At 37.8% G+C, this 15655-nt stretch overlaps 1 protein-coding gene across 1 annotated transcript in view; it reads right to left on the reverse strand.

Annotated features, from left to right (window-relative positions):
* Positions 1-508: 508 nt before the first annotated feature.
* Positions 509-15655, reverse strand: part of ARSJ (arylsulfatase family member J) — a 48839-nt gene continuing 33692 nt past the window's right edge. Inside the window, exon 2 of the mRNA XM_060779027.2 lies at positions 509-4948. Coding sequence (XP_060635010.2) covers positions 3553-4948 — 1396 coding nt within the window. The 3' untranslated portion in view covers positions 509-3552. The remainder of the gene's footprint in view (positions 4949-15655) is intronic.

A 15655-nucleotide genomic window follows, 5' to 3' on the forward strand; every position in this document is an offset into this window, starting at 1 on the left:
AAAGGACTTGTTTTAATTATTCATTTTTTTAAAAAAGCATGTTGTACTATAGAGCCCAGAAAAGTAACTTTTGGACTGTAGCTCCAGGGTATTCTAGGAGTTCCATTTCACAAATGATCTTTCCCAAGTTCGTAATGATTATCTTAAATCCAGTTGCTAGCAATGATTAAGGAAGACCTGTCAAATAAATGGGGATGCTGTTATCCATAGAGTAAGTTGTTCAGTGTGGTCAAGATGTCAAAAGTTATTAATGTGGAAGAACACGAGAATACATCAGACTGCTTTTGCCTGAGTTTACAGAAAATAGCAAGACTCCACTTCTGCTCTTCTCTTGTTCTGCTGAGTTAGCTGGGCCCAAGCTCATTTTGCAGCAATTGAAATAAGCTGACCACAAAGGGGGAAAGTGAGAGGAGAAAGAAACATTTCAAAATCAGATGAAAAAATGTGGGGCAACAGAGGATTAATCTAAATTGCCCTTGTGAAATCAGGACACAGTGCGACAGTCAAATTATTGCCATAAAAATAAAACTATTTTATTAGATATATAAATAAAATGTTTAGCGTAGAGTTTTCTATGTTTGCCTCTTCTTCCCATGAATTTTCTTCTGTAATAAAACCTGAGTGACTATAGAACCAAATAATCACTTTGGAGACAAACACATAGCAGGAGAGAACAATTCTTCCTTTTACAGTTCTTGCTTGGATTTTACAGTACTTTCAGAGATAGCTACATAAAACACCATTCTTTTTGCCATAACAATGGACTAATGAACTACCCAAACAAAAGCCACAAGAATAAAACATTATTGACATTCTGTGACTTAAAATAAATTACAACCTTTGTATTACAAGGTGATAACCTCCTACTCCTCACCCTTTTCTCTGTAATTAGTGTCCTCTTCAGTTGGGCTTCCATTTCTCAGATGTCTTCAAAATGAGGAGTACCCAATGGAATGCAATAGAAGTTCATGCTATATGTGGGTTAAGAAGTAGGCTTGGTTGATCAAGAAAAAAATGGTTCTAAACTCGTTTCGTATATAGGGGGCGCTGGTGTTTCGATTTTAAAATTATTTCTCAAATTTTCTTGAAAAAAAATTGGAAATAGCAAAAATCTGAATAGCTTCATTTACTTCGTTAATTGAAGGTGCCCCTGCCCCCTGTTAGTTTAAAATCTCGCAGTTTCCCTGGCCTCCGTGGTGACAAGCGGCGATGCGGTTTCCCCCAGTGGCCATCAAGAAGAGCTGGGTGTAGCCACTCCCACCTCATTCCCCTGTCATCCATCACCATTCAGTCACCCAGGCAAGGCAAACTGCGAGATTAGTTCTAAAATCTCACAGTTTGCCTTCCCTGGGTGACTGAATAGCAATGGATGACAGGGGAATGAGGTGGGCGTGGCTATGCCCAGCTCTTCTTGATGGCCACTGGGGGCATAGCCACGCCCACCTTGCCCTTCTGCATTGCTGCTTGTCGCCAGGGAGGCCAGGGAAACTGCGAGATTGTAAAACTTGCACCAGACATCTGAAAATAATTACGAAAAATGGGGAAATTGGTTAAATTTGTAATTACTCCTCACACTATTCCTGCATGGCTCGATATTGGATCAAAGGTAATTTTAATACGAATTCATTACAAGTTTAGAAACTTACGAACACGATCAACCAGGCCTATTAAGAAGTATTGGGAATGGGCCCAGTCCCCTCCTTGCCATGCTTTGTTTCAGCAGCAGCAGCCACCAAAATGGTAAGCAATTGTTTTGTTGAGACCCCTTTTGCACTGCCATATAAAATCCAGATTATTTGCTTTGAACTGGATTGTATGGCAGTGTAGACTTAGATAATCCAGTTCAAAGCAGATAATATGGATTATCTGCTTTGATAATTTGGATTATATAGCAATGTAGAAGAGGCCTGAGACTAAAGACAAAGTGCCCCCCTACATCTTACACAGAGAAACCAACTAGATTCACTGCAGAATGTTTTGTGCTCCTAGGACCTGACCAGAGACAAAAATGAGACTAGGCTGCATGCCTGGTTCATTGATTCTTGTCCTTGGCCTGTTAACATTTCTGCTTTGTTAAGTAAACATCTTTTTTATGCATGTTTCATTCTTAACCTCTACCTTTTAGTAGAAGAGTCGACCAAGTGTGTCCCCAAGGCTGCAAAAACTCCTAGGATTTTTTTTTTTGCAACCCTTGACTCATCTCCTTTTTTCTGGAAAATAATACATTGTTTTCCTTGGAATTCACTTTTTAAACATAAAGATACTCTTTTAAACTAGACATAGCACAGTTCAACACAAAAAAGCGGAAGTTGACTTCAAGATTAATCTGATGGGGGGGGGGGGCATTTGGGCAATTGTATGTGTCCTGGATGCCATAGGAAGAAAATGTCTATTGAATATTTCATATTTTGCCAACTCTATGTTTGGTTGCAAAGGCTAACACTCACACAGGGTCTCTTTTTCATGTTCAGGAAAATGAGATTTGCCTAAAATGAATGGGGAAAGCCTAAATAACTAGGCAGACAGACACAACTAGGAAAAAACAGAGATCTGTGGGTCTGGAAAACACAATCTCAAGCTACTCTCTGTGTGGCTGTTGAATCTTTCAGTATTGGCAATGGAATGATCTTTGCAGTATGTGAAAGCATCATACTAATGTAGAGGTTCAGGGATTTTGATAACATGGCTCATTCTGCCTATAGCAAAGTTGTTCCTGCTGTTACACAATCTACCTGGTCTTACAGCTTTTCGGTTTCTCTTCTGGATTTTGGGATAAACAGAGACCACTTAGTAGCAGTGCTTGGTGAATCTCATTATATGGCTGCAACTCTTTGCAGAGTTACATGTGGATAGAGTATGAATTTCAGAGGGATTGTGCATACATAGACCAGCACAGGATTTCAGGCTACATCTTTCTATAATTATAGCTGTGTACTAGCAGTTTCATGTGTGTGTGTATAGCTTGCTTTTATTGGAAGAGATTGTAGCCTGGCACATTCTGGGAAGGGGGGAAATCCTTTCCAGCTGAAAGCGAGGCAACATTTAATTAGAAGCAGCTTTTTCACAAATAATTCAAGATATTCTAGTAGCCTAATAGTTGACTATGCTTCATTAAAACAGCTTGAGAGGCAAGCTTTTGTCCCTTTTTGTCTCTGTTCTCTTTGATCAATGGAAACATTTATCAGTATAATTTCTCAATTCTCCCCCTAAAATGCACCGTCTTTTGTACAGTGTTTTAAGCACTGGTAAGATGCTATATCTCCTCCACATGAAAGAGAAGATGGTTCAGCCACAGCATTATCCAGAAAGGTAGAACTGTACCTTGGACACCTTTCTGAACATGACAAATGCTGTATTGATAGTTCTACTGTATTGGTAATCTGAAAATTAAGAATTTGGGGGAATATTTTTAGTTCAGCAATGACAACCCATGCCTAAGCACATTTACCTGGACATTTGACTACCACTGAAGTTTATTATTTTGAGAGGGGGCCAGAGAGAATCTTTCTAGGAATATATGTTTAGTATTGCAGCAGAAGTCATGAGCTGAAATCATCCACCCATAAAGCAGCTTAAGGAATGTCCTTTTCTTTTGTTTGATTTCTTCTTAGATTTATTTTTCCTTTGTTTATTTTCTGCTTTGTTTTTATTTGATTTCTTCTTCTTTTTCTCCTCTTCCTTGAACCATGGTCCCCAGACTCCTCCATTAAAGTTGGGGTTACTCCTTGGGTCCTTAGGTGGATATCGAACAGGGACAGCTGTCTTATTGAATTGGGAAAGTCTTCGCAGCAACTGCTTTACTACATCAGGATATTTACTAGAAAGGTCCACTCGCTCATAGGGGTCAGCAGTGATGTTGAACAGCCACACTGTTTTACCAGCTGTCCATGAAACTCGCTCGTTGTGCCAACGGCTAGGACCTACATTGCTAAATGACTGAGGAGGGACCCAGTCACTGTACCCTGGATTTCCTGTCAGTAGTTTCCAGTGGTTCACACGGATGGCTGACTGAATTGCTGTATTCCATATCCCAAATCCAGCTGCCCATGAACCATTTTTGGCCTTGGTGTAGATAGGATCAATGTTGTGTAAAATATCCATTCTGGGAGAACGTCTGCTCTCACTGATAGTCTCCCACACATCATAGCCATCCAATAGGGTGTCCTCATCAATCTGTCCTTCTGCTAAGGTGATCAAAGTAGGAAACCAATCTGTTATATGAATAAGCTCCTTGCACACACAACCTTTGTTTTTGAGTAGGGGACTATGAACAAAGCCAACTGCTCGTATCCCTCCTTCCCAGTAAGTTCCTTTGCTTCCTCGGAGAGGCCAGTTATTTCCTCCAGCTGTTGGCTGTCCTCCATTATCTGAAGAGTAAATGATAACACTGTTATTATAATAACCATATCTCTTTAATGCAAGAGTCACATTGTTGATAGCTTCATCCAAGCATGCCAGCATAGCAGCATACCTACGCCGGTTTATATTATTTATTGATCTGTAACGTTCATAATATGTGCCTGGAGCCTGAAGTGGTGAGTGGACAGCTTGGTATGCAATGTATAAAAATATGGGTTTTCTGGGGTTATGGGAGGCTAAGATTTGTTGCACTTTTTGTGTGTACATCTGTGTGGAGTATATGCCATTGTCATGATCCCAAGCAGCATTGTCATTCTCATATAAGTCATAGCCACACATTCGAGGGCTGTCACATTTATAATGGGTATAATAATCTCCACTGCCCAAGAGAGATCCAAAAAAGGTATCAAATCCCCGTTGTGTAGGCATACATTCTTTGCGGTAAAAGCCCAAGTGCCATTTGCCAACCATGTGGGTTGAGTAACCAGCTTCCTTCAGCTTCTGAGGTAGTGTTGCATTATCCAAAGGTAAACAGTTTGGCTGCGTGGGCCTTATGACAGAATGCTGAAGCCCTGTGTGAATTTGGTATCTGGAAGAGACAAAGACAAAAAAAAAAAGAAGAAGAAATCACGTATTAGAGATAAGGAACAATATATTTAATACAAAAACAAAGGAGAAAGTATATTTTACATCAACAAATGTAAAGACACAAATGTACAGTATGTCATACACCACAACCCCCTATATGTTTAGGAACAAGATATAGACCTGTTCATAGGTCTATATCTTGAATCTGGTGGTCCTAAGCAACCTGGCCAAAAATGAACCACAATGCTGGGAAGGAAGCATCCTTATAATAACAGATTAAAATATATTGCATATAATATTCTAAACTCCCAGAAAACTCTAAGTTTGGTTTGTTTGCTGTTCTGAGCAACTAGAGAGCTTCTTTCTGCAGAGTACTTTCATCACATCTTTCCTTAAATTCTTCAATAACCAAAGGAAACAATGTTATCCCTCCAAATTTGTGGTTTTGATTTTTGATTTGAAATCTTCCCTTTAGAAGTCTCTAAATCCTCCAATGCAATTCTATGTTCAGCTTCGAGTGGAAGCTGTTCATACAGACATGCTAGAAAACCTCGATATTCTTAGAAGTGTTCTTCAGGTAATAAAAATACAATCTCAGCGAATGTGGAGGGCTGATTGTATACATCAGCAGATTTTGTCTGCCTTCCCTTGTTACCAAAGCACAACTGTGGTTGTCTGTACCAACCAATTTCTAGTTTCTCTATCTCAGTGTTTGAGGATGCTTATCATAAAGTTTAGCCCCTAACCTTACTTATCCAGTTTTTGATCAAATATATTTAGCATCTTAATGTACACACTACTGTTTCCAATCTTTCTGTCTATAAACACTCTGCAACTATCTACAGTTTACCGAACGCCTTGCAATATGATCGCATATTTAAATTGCAAAATAAGATTTTCTGTTTCAAAAACATATGGTACCAACATGACAATAAAACAGAGCCAGTATGGTATTAATAAGTAGCATTATGAAAGCCCTTAGTAAACAGCCATTTGGCTCAGAATATTAGTGAGAAACATAGGGCAAATGAACTATGTAATACCATGAATTCTTATGTCTATTCTGGATTTTGATTCAATTTTTGCACAAAGTTATCAATGTTTATTTTTAAAAATATCTTTGTTGCTGGAAAAATTTAAAAACCGCTCATGGATTCTTATAACAGAGATCACATGGACATGAAGATATGTATCTGCTACTTCAGAGCTGCCATTTTATTCTAAACAGGGCTTTTAAAAATTTGAGCATATCAAAGGATGCCTCTATGACAGGTAATATCTGAATCCACGAACTCATCTGATGTTACATGAAGTGGTATGGTTTCCATAATAGAATAGGTGCTCTTGCAATATCCTCTATCTATGTTTGTAGCTTATGCAAACATGTTAATGTAAATTAAATTGCTACGTGTCCTCTTCCAATGTCTGCCCAATCATTACCATGATTAACACAATACACAACCACATAATCTAATCTAACCCTATGAATTGCATCATGTGAAATCCAATACACCATGTAGTCTACTCCTACAGAAATGTACTTGGAAGTAAATGCCACTTATCTACAGGATTAGTTATCGAAATTTTACTAGATCGAACAGTAATGTCTTCTAGAAATAACATCAACAACGCTAATAACAACATACCCTCTAACTATCCTGATTTGACAGGGGGGAAAATCCTGATTAATCTTTGCCATATCATTTTTTCAGCTGTTTTAAAAATATCCCAGTTTTCTTCTCTTCCAATTTTTCTCCTTTGTGCTCAACTTTCTTCAATAGCTCAAAACTTTAGCTTTTTTTTTTTTTTGTCATGTCAGGAGCAACTAGAGTCACTTCTGGTGTGAGAGAATTGGCCGTCGGCAAGGACATTGCCGAGGGGACACTAGGATGTTTTGATGTTTTATCATCCTTGTGGGAGGCTTCTCTCATGCCTCCGCATGAGGAGCTGGAGCTGATAAAGGGAGCTCATCTGCACTCTCCCCAGATTCGAACCTGCGACCTGTCCTGCCAGCACAGGGATTTAACCCACTGCGCCACTTTAGCTCAAAGGAATAAGTAGTTTGAGGAAAGGAAGAGAAGGACTCTTTCCCATCACTGTAGAATCATTCGATTTCTTTTCTTTTCTTTCATAACTTATATTTCCTGTATTTTTTTTTAAAAAAAAGCTTTTCCTAAGCCTGAAACTGATGTATTATTCTGAATAGATCAAATTCCTTAACAATGAGGGGTGGGGGGACATGTATTAAGCAGAAACACTTGCTAGCCAAAGATACAGTCAGACATTTTATAACAGTTGTGCTGGCTTTAATCGCCATTAAGTGTAACAGTTGTGCTGTTTCTGTAAAATACATCTTCAGTGTTATATTTAGTATTTATTTAGTTGATTCATTTCCTCTGACTCATCCAAAGGCTACCATCTCTTTTGGTCAGGCATTTTAGCTGATTAGATTATTTATTTCAGCACCCTTCGTCCAATATCAATTTAGATTAATCTAACATAAGAGAATTTATTCGACAATATTAGAAACTTGTTTACAGTATTAAACTGTTTGCAGAATCAGTGTTGTAGTGTTTCTTCCAGATGGATGGTGATGTTGCACTTTAATTGCTTTTCACCAGCTGTGAGTGATTTTAATGCATATGGAACTTTATTTAAAGATCAGTGTATTTTTATAATGGAACAACTTGTGCTATCTTTTTAAACTTTTTAATTACATCTGCATTCAGGGCAATCCATGTACTCCAGTGATCCAAGTATATACAACTAGTTAGAGAAATGCAACCCTTTGTACAATCCAGAGAAAGCAAATGAAGTTTCAGACATGTTATGCACAGAAGAAAAGAATTATTGAGTTTGAAGGAGTCTCAAGGAGTAAATACTCTGACCTTGTACCTCTGCAGAAATCAATAGCTAAAACATCCCAAAGAATCTGCTTTCTGAAGTTTGTTTCAAAAGTTTAGTGGAGGAAAATAGGACACTTCCTCCAGGAGTCTACTTAATGTGACTTGTCTACTTGACTTTGTTTCCACAGAACTCTTAATCTATAAAGTAGTATCTTTCAGACATCTTGATAAATTTACAGTAGAACAATTTACTTTTGGGGAGTAAAACCAAGAAACCCAAGAAGTGAAAATTAATATTCCTGTCCCTTTATTTAATTGAATGCAGAAACAGAAGTGGTGTGGTGGGAAAGCCAAAAGGAGAGCTTCATGTGAATACTGCACCTTCACATTATCTCAGTCTGAATTGCAGCATTATGATTCCAAATCTTCAAGGGAAAATATCAAGTGTGAATGTATGTGTACCAGGTTAGTTCCCACATTCTCACTTTGCAGTGCAGATAAGATTGGCAAACTAGCTCATCAGATACTTAATAGAATAATCCAGGCAGTAAACCAGCCACATAGGCAGCTTTAAAATCTAAGTTTAGTGCCAAGAGAATGATAGGTGATAGCTGAACATGAAATAACCAATGAAAGCCTTTACCCCAACATCTAACCATCTCCTTTTCCCTTCTTAACAATAACATGATTAATTTCTAACAGAAGAAGAAGCACAAACCAGTAACAGGACTCACGTATTTGTGAAAGTAAAATGCAACTTAGCTATTCTGTTTAAAACATAAATATTATTACCTTAATTTATTATGAAGAAGTGATAAGAAAATAGAATAAGAAAAAGCCAGTCTTAATCTGGCCCTATGCATACATTTCTTACTGACTTCAAATTTTCAACTTATGGGGACCTTATGGCAAACCTATCACAGAGTTTCCTTGGCAAGATTTGTTCAGAAGGGAGTTGCCTTTGCTTCCTGTGAGGCTATACTTTGGGATGGGAACATCTCTTTGGGCTACTTCTGTAGGTTTTTCTATGTGGATAATCCCCTGATCTGTCTGCGAAATAGTGTGTGTGGTCTTAGGGGACTCTTTGGTTACACTGTTAGAAGTGTACTTAACATTAATGTTTGTGCTCAGATTCTGGTGGCAACCAATGGAGCTGGGGAAACGTGAGACAGAGGGAAGATGGACAGTTCACAACAGTTTGATGATACACAAGTGTGTACATGAGGCAGGGGCAGGAAACTTCACCCCCACCCTATATGGCCATGGATTGACAAAGTGATGCAAACCTAGATGGTGCATGCATACACTGTTCAGGTCTCACCTTAGTCCTATTACTGAAGATGTCAAATTGGGCATCTTCAGTTTACATCGGCCCATATCTTACATCGATAGTATGTGGCCCATATAGATGCAGCCTGAGGGGGAGGTAGACTATTTTTGGTATGTCAGTGTGTGCATACACTCCAGCATAAGATTTTTTGATCTGGCTGTTGATTGGCAGATAAATGATAGCACTGCATATTTATGCTATATGAATAATATGGGTCATTCTGCTTCTAACAGCCTACTTGGTTGCTAGCCTGAGTATGGAGCCTATATTTGACAGTCAATCTCAACACGATTAGAAACACAAAATCATGTGGCCACCCAGCTGTTGTTAGCATTTTGGTAGTCAACACAGAAAACAGTGTGGAATGCTAGGAGTTGCAGTCCAACATCTTGAAGGGTTTGAGATTTCCAGCTCAGTATTAAGACATACGTACGATTCCACTGATTTATTATATTAATTCTAGTTGGATGTAAAGATTGGCTTTAGGCCAGATGATATAGAAAACTCTCCATTTCTCTTTCCTACTTCTTCTGCTCAAGTGGGAGAAGCTTGCAATTATAAAGCAATTCAAATATTGCAAACAATTATATTTTTTTATTTCCAGATAAAATTTAAAGCAAACCAGTAGATTGAAACTTTTTATGAAGACGCTTATTACTAGGGAGTGGGATATGTTCACTTTGTATCATTGAATAATAATAGTAGGATAAATTAGGAATCATCATCAATCAACCATGAAGAAAAAGAAGAGAATTAAGCATTCAATCTGCAATAATCTACAACTAACAAAGAAAATATTCCTTTATATTTTTAAAAGCACTTTTGAGCTGTGCATTGCTTATTTATTTATAGTGTCAGAAGTGAATTGAGAATGTGCATTGCTCATAAATGGTTTCAAAACTCCCACTTTCTTCATCCATGCAGCAGTTACAATGAATAAAGAATCTTCCAATGTAAACATGAAGCTTTGCTGTACAATTCATTTTAATACCTTGCTGGGAAATCTCAACAATCACAGTCATGAATATGTGATAGCATATGAGCAGGCACCAACACCACATTGGAAATGCAGAGCTCCATGGAGCTTTGGATGGCTGCCTGTTTCTTTTGCTGTCATTGTGACTACATGAACAGTAATTATAGTACAACAGATGGAAAGCATGTGTGTATGGCTATTGTTTTACTTGCTATATGTTTGGTACAGCTGTGAAACGAGCTAATGTTCTCAGCTTTACCATTAATTTTGTGCATTCACATCCTGGAAGAAAAACGTATTGATTGCATAATTCAGTTTCTTAATGTGTTTTAAATGCATACAGATGGGACACACACACACATATAGAAAAAGAGAAAGTTAGATGAAACTTAACACTTGTCAGGCAAAAACAGAGTGCCCTTGAAATCTGAGAAGGCAGAATAAAATCAGATCTTTGTTTTGGTGAAACACGAACAAATGCAACCTGAGAAAGAAAATGTTTCATTATGAAGTGCTTATACTGTAACTGAAGGAATAATGAAGCTCATAAAAGAAGGCTGGCATGTCTAAAGCAATTCAAAGAAATGCCAGTTTCCTTAATTATCACTATCTGCACCACCAGGAGTACCACTTAAAAATCAGATGTATGTCTTTAAGCAAAATGTTGTCATATTACTACCATATTTCAACTGACACACATGCAAGGATCTCTCTTGCACACTCAGTATGGATGTCATACTATGATACTGCTAAAGACACCAGAACAGTTCTTGATACCCAATAATTCTTCAGCATTTTTATCAACATTATATGACTATAAGTGATCACTTGTAACTGAGTACGATTGTCTTCCAAGGGTAGAGTCTAGGCAGTGGGTCCGTAAGTGACTGTAGATTCTAGATTCATATGGTCTTCCACAATGAGGACATAGATTTCCAGATGGAATGTGGTCATGACAAGGGTTTGCCTGGAACGCTTTGTCTTGGTATGTTTCTCCCTTTTGCTATCTTTTTGTGCCTCTTAAAAATCCTCTGCAATGGCAACCATAAAGCTTAATGGTGTAATACTAGAAAATGTTGACAATTTCTGCTATCTATGCAGCCACCTCTCCACAAAAATTGATACTGATGCCAATATACAACATTGTCTGGTCAACATAGTCATTTATTAGAGTCAAAGGCTGCATCTATATTTTAAAATTGGACTGCGTGGTCTTTAAGTGTTACTGCTAAGATGTGTTTAATTCCATGTTTTTAATGTAATTGTTTATTTTAATTAACTGTTTGTGTTATATGGCATCAAATTGTTGCCAATCTGTGAGGCTACCCTGAGTCGCCTTTGTGGTGAGACAGCGGGGTATAAATATGGTAAATGGTAAATAATAGAATTAATGCAATTCGACACAACCTTAACTACTATGGCTCAATACTATGATATCATGGGAGGGGTAATTTTATAAGTCTCTTTAGTCTCTGTCAAAAAGTGCCAAACTATACATCCAAGGATTCTGTAGCATTGCAGTTGGAGCCGGTTGGTACAGTGGTTTGAATGTTTGATTAGGATTCTAGGACATCATGATTCAATTCTCAGTTCAGCCATGAACTCCTTCTGGGTGGCATTAAACAAGTCACATTCCCAGCCTAAGATGATGACAAAACTTTTATAAGAAAATCTTAACAAGGAAATCCTGTTGTCATAGGCCAAAATTAACATGATGGCATACAACAAGAAGTCACTGCAAATATTTGCTACTGTCACTTGCTACAAAAGAGTCTTCACCCCCAAGTGAAGATGAAACAAGTTCATCTTGTTTGTTTTTTGGTTCACCTTTGTCACTTCAAAACAAATTGTGGTAGAGCAGTGGTTCTCAACCTGTTGGTCCCCAGGTGTTTTGGCCTGCAACTCCCAGAAATCCCGGCCAGTTTCCACAGATTGAGAACCACAAGTTGAGAACCACTGTGGTAGAGAAATGTAGTCTATTCAATAAGAAAGCTGTGACTATCTACCAAATAGAGATCTAGTAACCATCCTACTTTAATTAGAGTCAATTTTAATGAGTTCTGTGTGGCACAACTTCAAATACTTCAACTTCAAATACTATTGTTGGTTTATATACTCTGTCCTAGGAGTTGGTGAATTAATGGATTTAACAGGCTTTTAAACTTAATTTTTATTAAATTTTCAGCAAATACAACTTAAATCCCCTCAATTTAAATCCCCCAAATTGATTTAACAGTTCTTAAGGGAGGACCTTGGAAGTTTTTGTTTCAAATGTGATCTAGGGTGCTACTTTATCAGATATTCCCTACTCTTGGGAATTCATTTTTTTCTTTAATTCAGTAAAGTATGAGCACAGAAAGTTTCCACAAGCCATTTAAGACTTAATTTAGCCTGGTTTCTCTTGCTAGAAAGTTGTATGGGGAAAATTAAGCTGTACATCTTAAATCTGTATTTTTAGCATATTTGCTATCATTAGCTATTAAGAGACTGTTGTTTTTATTCTAGGCCTAGTTAGAAATTTAAATTAATTCACAAATGTCTCTGGAGGCATTCTGGCTGAAATAATGAAAGAGCCAATTATGACAGCTTCATAATTTATACAGACAAAATAAATGTAATTACATGCACATTTGCGAATGTTTTGTTGAATATCTCATGGGTGAAATCTGTAGCTTAATTAAGATGTTTTAAAAAGTTCTGAAAGACAGCATGGTACATTCTACATACAGTTAGGATTGCATAGTCAATTTGAAGGTATGCTTTTGTACACACATGTCTATATGGAATCGTATATGTATTGTTTACAGATAGAATGCAAGCTTTGCATGATGGCAATCATTATCCAGTTTAAATTCAGGGTAATGCTAGTTGTTACAAAATGAACAGTAATGAAAGGCATCTGTCCAAGATCCTGAAAATTCAGCAGCTGGTTACACTGGTGTGAAATGGCATTTGTTGTTTGTTATCATTTGTTGTTAACTGCTGCCAAGTAAACTTTGACTTAAAGCAACATTATTAATGACAGACTTCCAAGTCACCTTAACAGCCCCCATTGGGTCTTGCAGACTAAGGTCTTACAGACTTTGACTGAGAGTATCTATCTGTAAAGACTCTTAGTCTTTCCCTACTGCCTTCTACCTTACCAAGCACTGTTGCTTTTTCTAGTGTCATATCTTCTCATGATATGTCTAAAAGTATGACCACCAACTATCTCTGCTCCTAGGAAGCAGACAAGGTTGATTTGCTTTAGAAACTTGTTTATATCCAACTGAACTAGCCAATTTAATCCTGTTTTGATTGAATAACATTCACCTTTATTGTGATTTCATCTCCAATAACGGAGTCTGTTTCTGCATGGGAAATAAAGGGCTGGTTGATTCTCAGATTGTGCGTCTACTGCCCACTACAAATGCCTGAATACATGTGAGGAATTAGGTACATTGCTCTTTAAAATATTCACAACCTTGAAGAGATCAGATCACCACTTTTGTTTCAAAAGAAATACGCATCTAATACACCCTTCAAATTAACGGGCAGAACATTTTTCTATATACACACTCAACTGTAAAGAATAACAGGAACATTATACCTCTAAGAATGTAGAACTGATTAACTTTTTATGAAGTTAACATAGGTCCATTGTTCTTTACTTTACTGTTAGAACCCATTAAACAGATTTCCCCCCTTCTCACGTTAGGTTGGATACTCACTGCATTCTGGCTGCTATAATGTTGCCTGGGTAACATTCAAGATTCTGCCAGAATAGCTCACTGTGTTGAGGCATTCGAAAAAGTTTAAGCTTAACGTATTAGTAGGGTACAAAACTTCACAATGTGTACTCATCCTGGTTTTTCAGTTTAGGCTTTGCTGTGCTGAGTATCAAGGTCTCAGTACAATTTCTACTTGTGTTTCCAGCGCAATCTGAGACTCTAATATCTCTCTGAAAGATCAGGATCCCAGATTATGCAAAGAACATAACTGTAAAAGATACTGAGAATTTACCAGCATTTCTACAATTTTTTCTTGTCATGAGCTGTAACTGGAACCTGAACCATTCAGTTCTGTTTGTGAGATGAGCAGTCTAGAACAGTGGTTCCCAACCTGTAGATCCTCAGATGTTTTGGCCTACAACTCTAAGAAATCCCAGCCAGTTTACCAGCTGTTAGGATTTCTGGAAGTTGAAGGCCAAAACATCTGAGGACCGACAGGTTGAGAACCACTGGTCTAGAACATCTTCTTGACAGTGAAGTATTCTCAGACTGCAGACTAGCACCCTCATCACACTAGAGCATGGATCCACTTTAAATCTGGTTTCTGCCTCCTGAAGAATTCTATGGTTTGTAGTTTAGTCAAGCCCAGGACCTCTCTGGCTGAGGCCCTTCCCCTAAACCTCAAAACCCAGAATTCTACAGGAGGCAGAAACTGGATTTAAAGTGTATTCATGCTCAAATGTGGTGAGATCCTAGATTTGCTTCCTGTGTAGGAAGAACTATTGCTGAAAACTACCTGTTCAGACTGGAAACTTTGTTTTCTTAAGAAATCAAAAGAAAAATAAAATAAACTTCATTTGATACCACCAATACAAGCATAAGAACTTAAGGAACTCTCATCCTACAGAAACTAAACTGACCCTCTCAGTGTTTTTCTGGCAGTATGTGTAGACTTTCTCTTTTCAGACAGATCATTAGCTGCATTGTCCAAAATAATGTGCTCTATTATCTACTTTTTTCTTTTTAATTGATATATTCTTGAAGTTACTAATGTAATTCTATTTTACTGTTTGCACATTTTTCTTAATTATGTGATCTTTTATATCGGCCGATGACATGCAGATATCTAGTGAAGTTGTAAAGAAGTGTCACAATGGCAACATCTCTTAGTTGCCTAGTGACACCTTTGATGATTACTTAAAATGAATAAGTATGATTGGTTTTAGAGGTCATAGTGGCAGCTACTTATATGTAGCTCAGAAACAGAACTTGTTTTGAGACAGTGTTCCATGTGTCTTTTAATGGTAAACCTCTTTTGATATGTTGTGGTATTTTGCTAATAAAGAACATCATCTGTGTACTTTCAGGACAAATCATGGAGAGATGTGAGGACACTATCACAAAATAATACTGGCTTACACTCAACTGAAGTGTCCACCCAAAATTCTGTATTTTCATTATTAAATAATCATCGCTAATAGTCAACATGGATTTATCAAAAACAAGTCATGCCAGACTAATCTGATCTCTTTCTTCGATAGAGCTACAAGCTGGGTAGATGCGGGGAATGCCGTGGATGTAGCGTACCTGGATTTCAGTAAGGCCTTCGACAAGGTCCCCCATGACCTTCTGGCAAGGAAACTCGTCCAATGTGGGCTAGGCAAAACTACGGTGAGGTGGATCTGTAATAGATTAAGTGGACGAACACAGAGAGTGCTCACTAATGCTTCCTCTTCATCTTGGAAAGAAGTGACGAGCGGAGTGCCGCAGGGTTCCATCCTGGGCCCGGTCCTGTTCAACATCTTTAGTAATGACTTAGATGAAGGGCTAGAAGGCATGATCATCA

Source organism: Anolis sagrei, chromosome 5 (genome assembly GCF_037176765.1).
Source record: "Anolis sagrei isolate rAnoSag1 chromosome 5, rAnoSag1.mat, whole genome shotgun sequence".
Lineage (NCBI taxonomy): Eukaryota > Metazoa > Chordata > Lepidosauria > Squamata > Dactyloidae > Anolis > Anolis sagrei.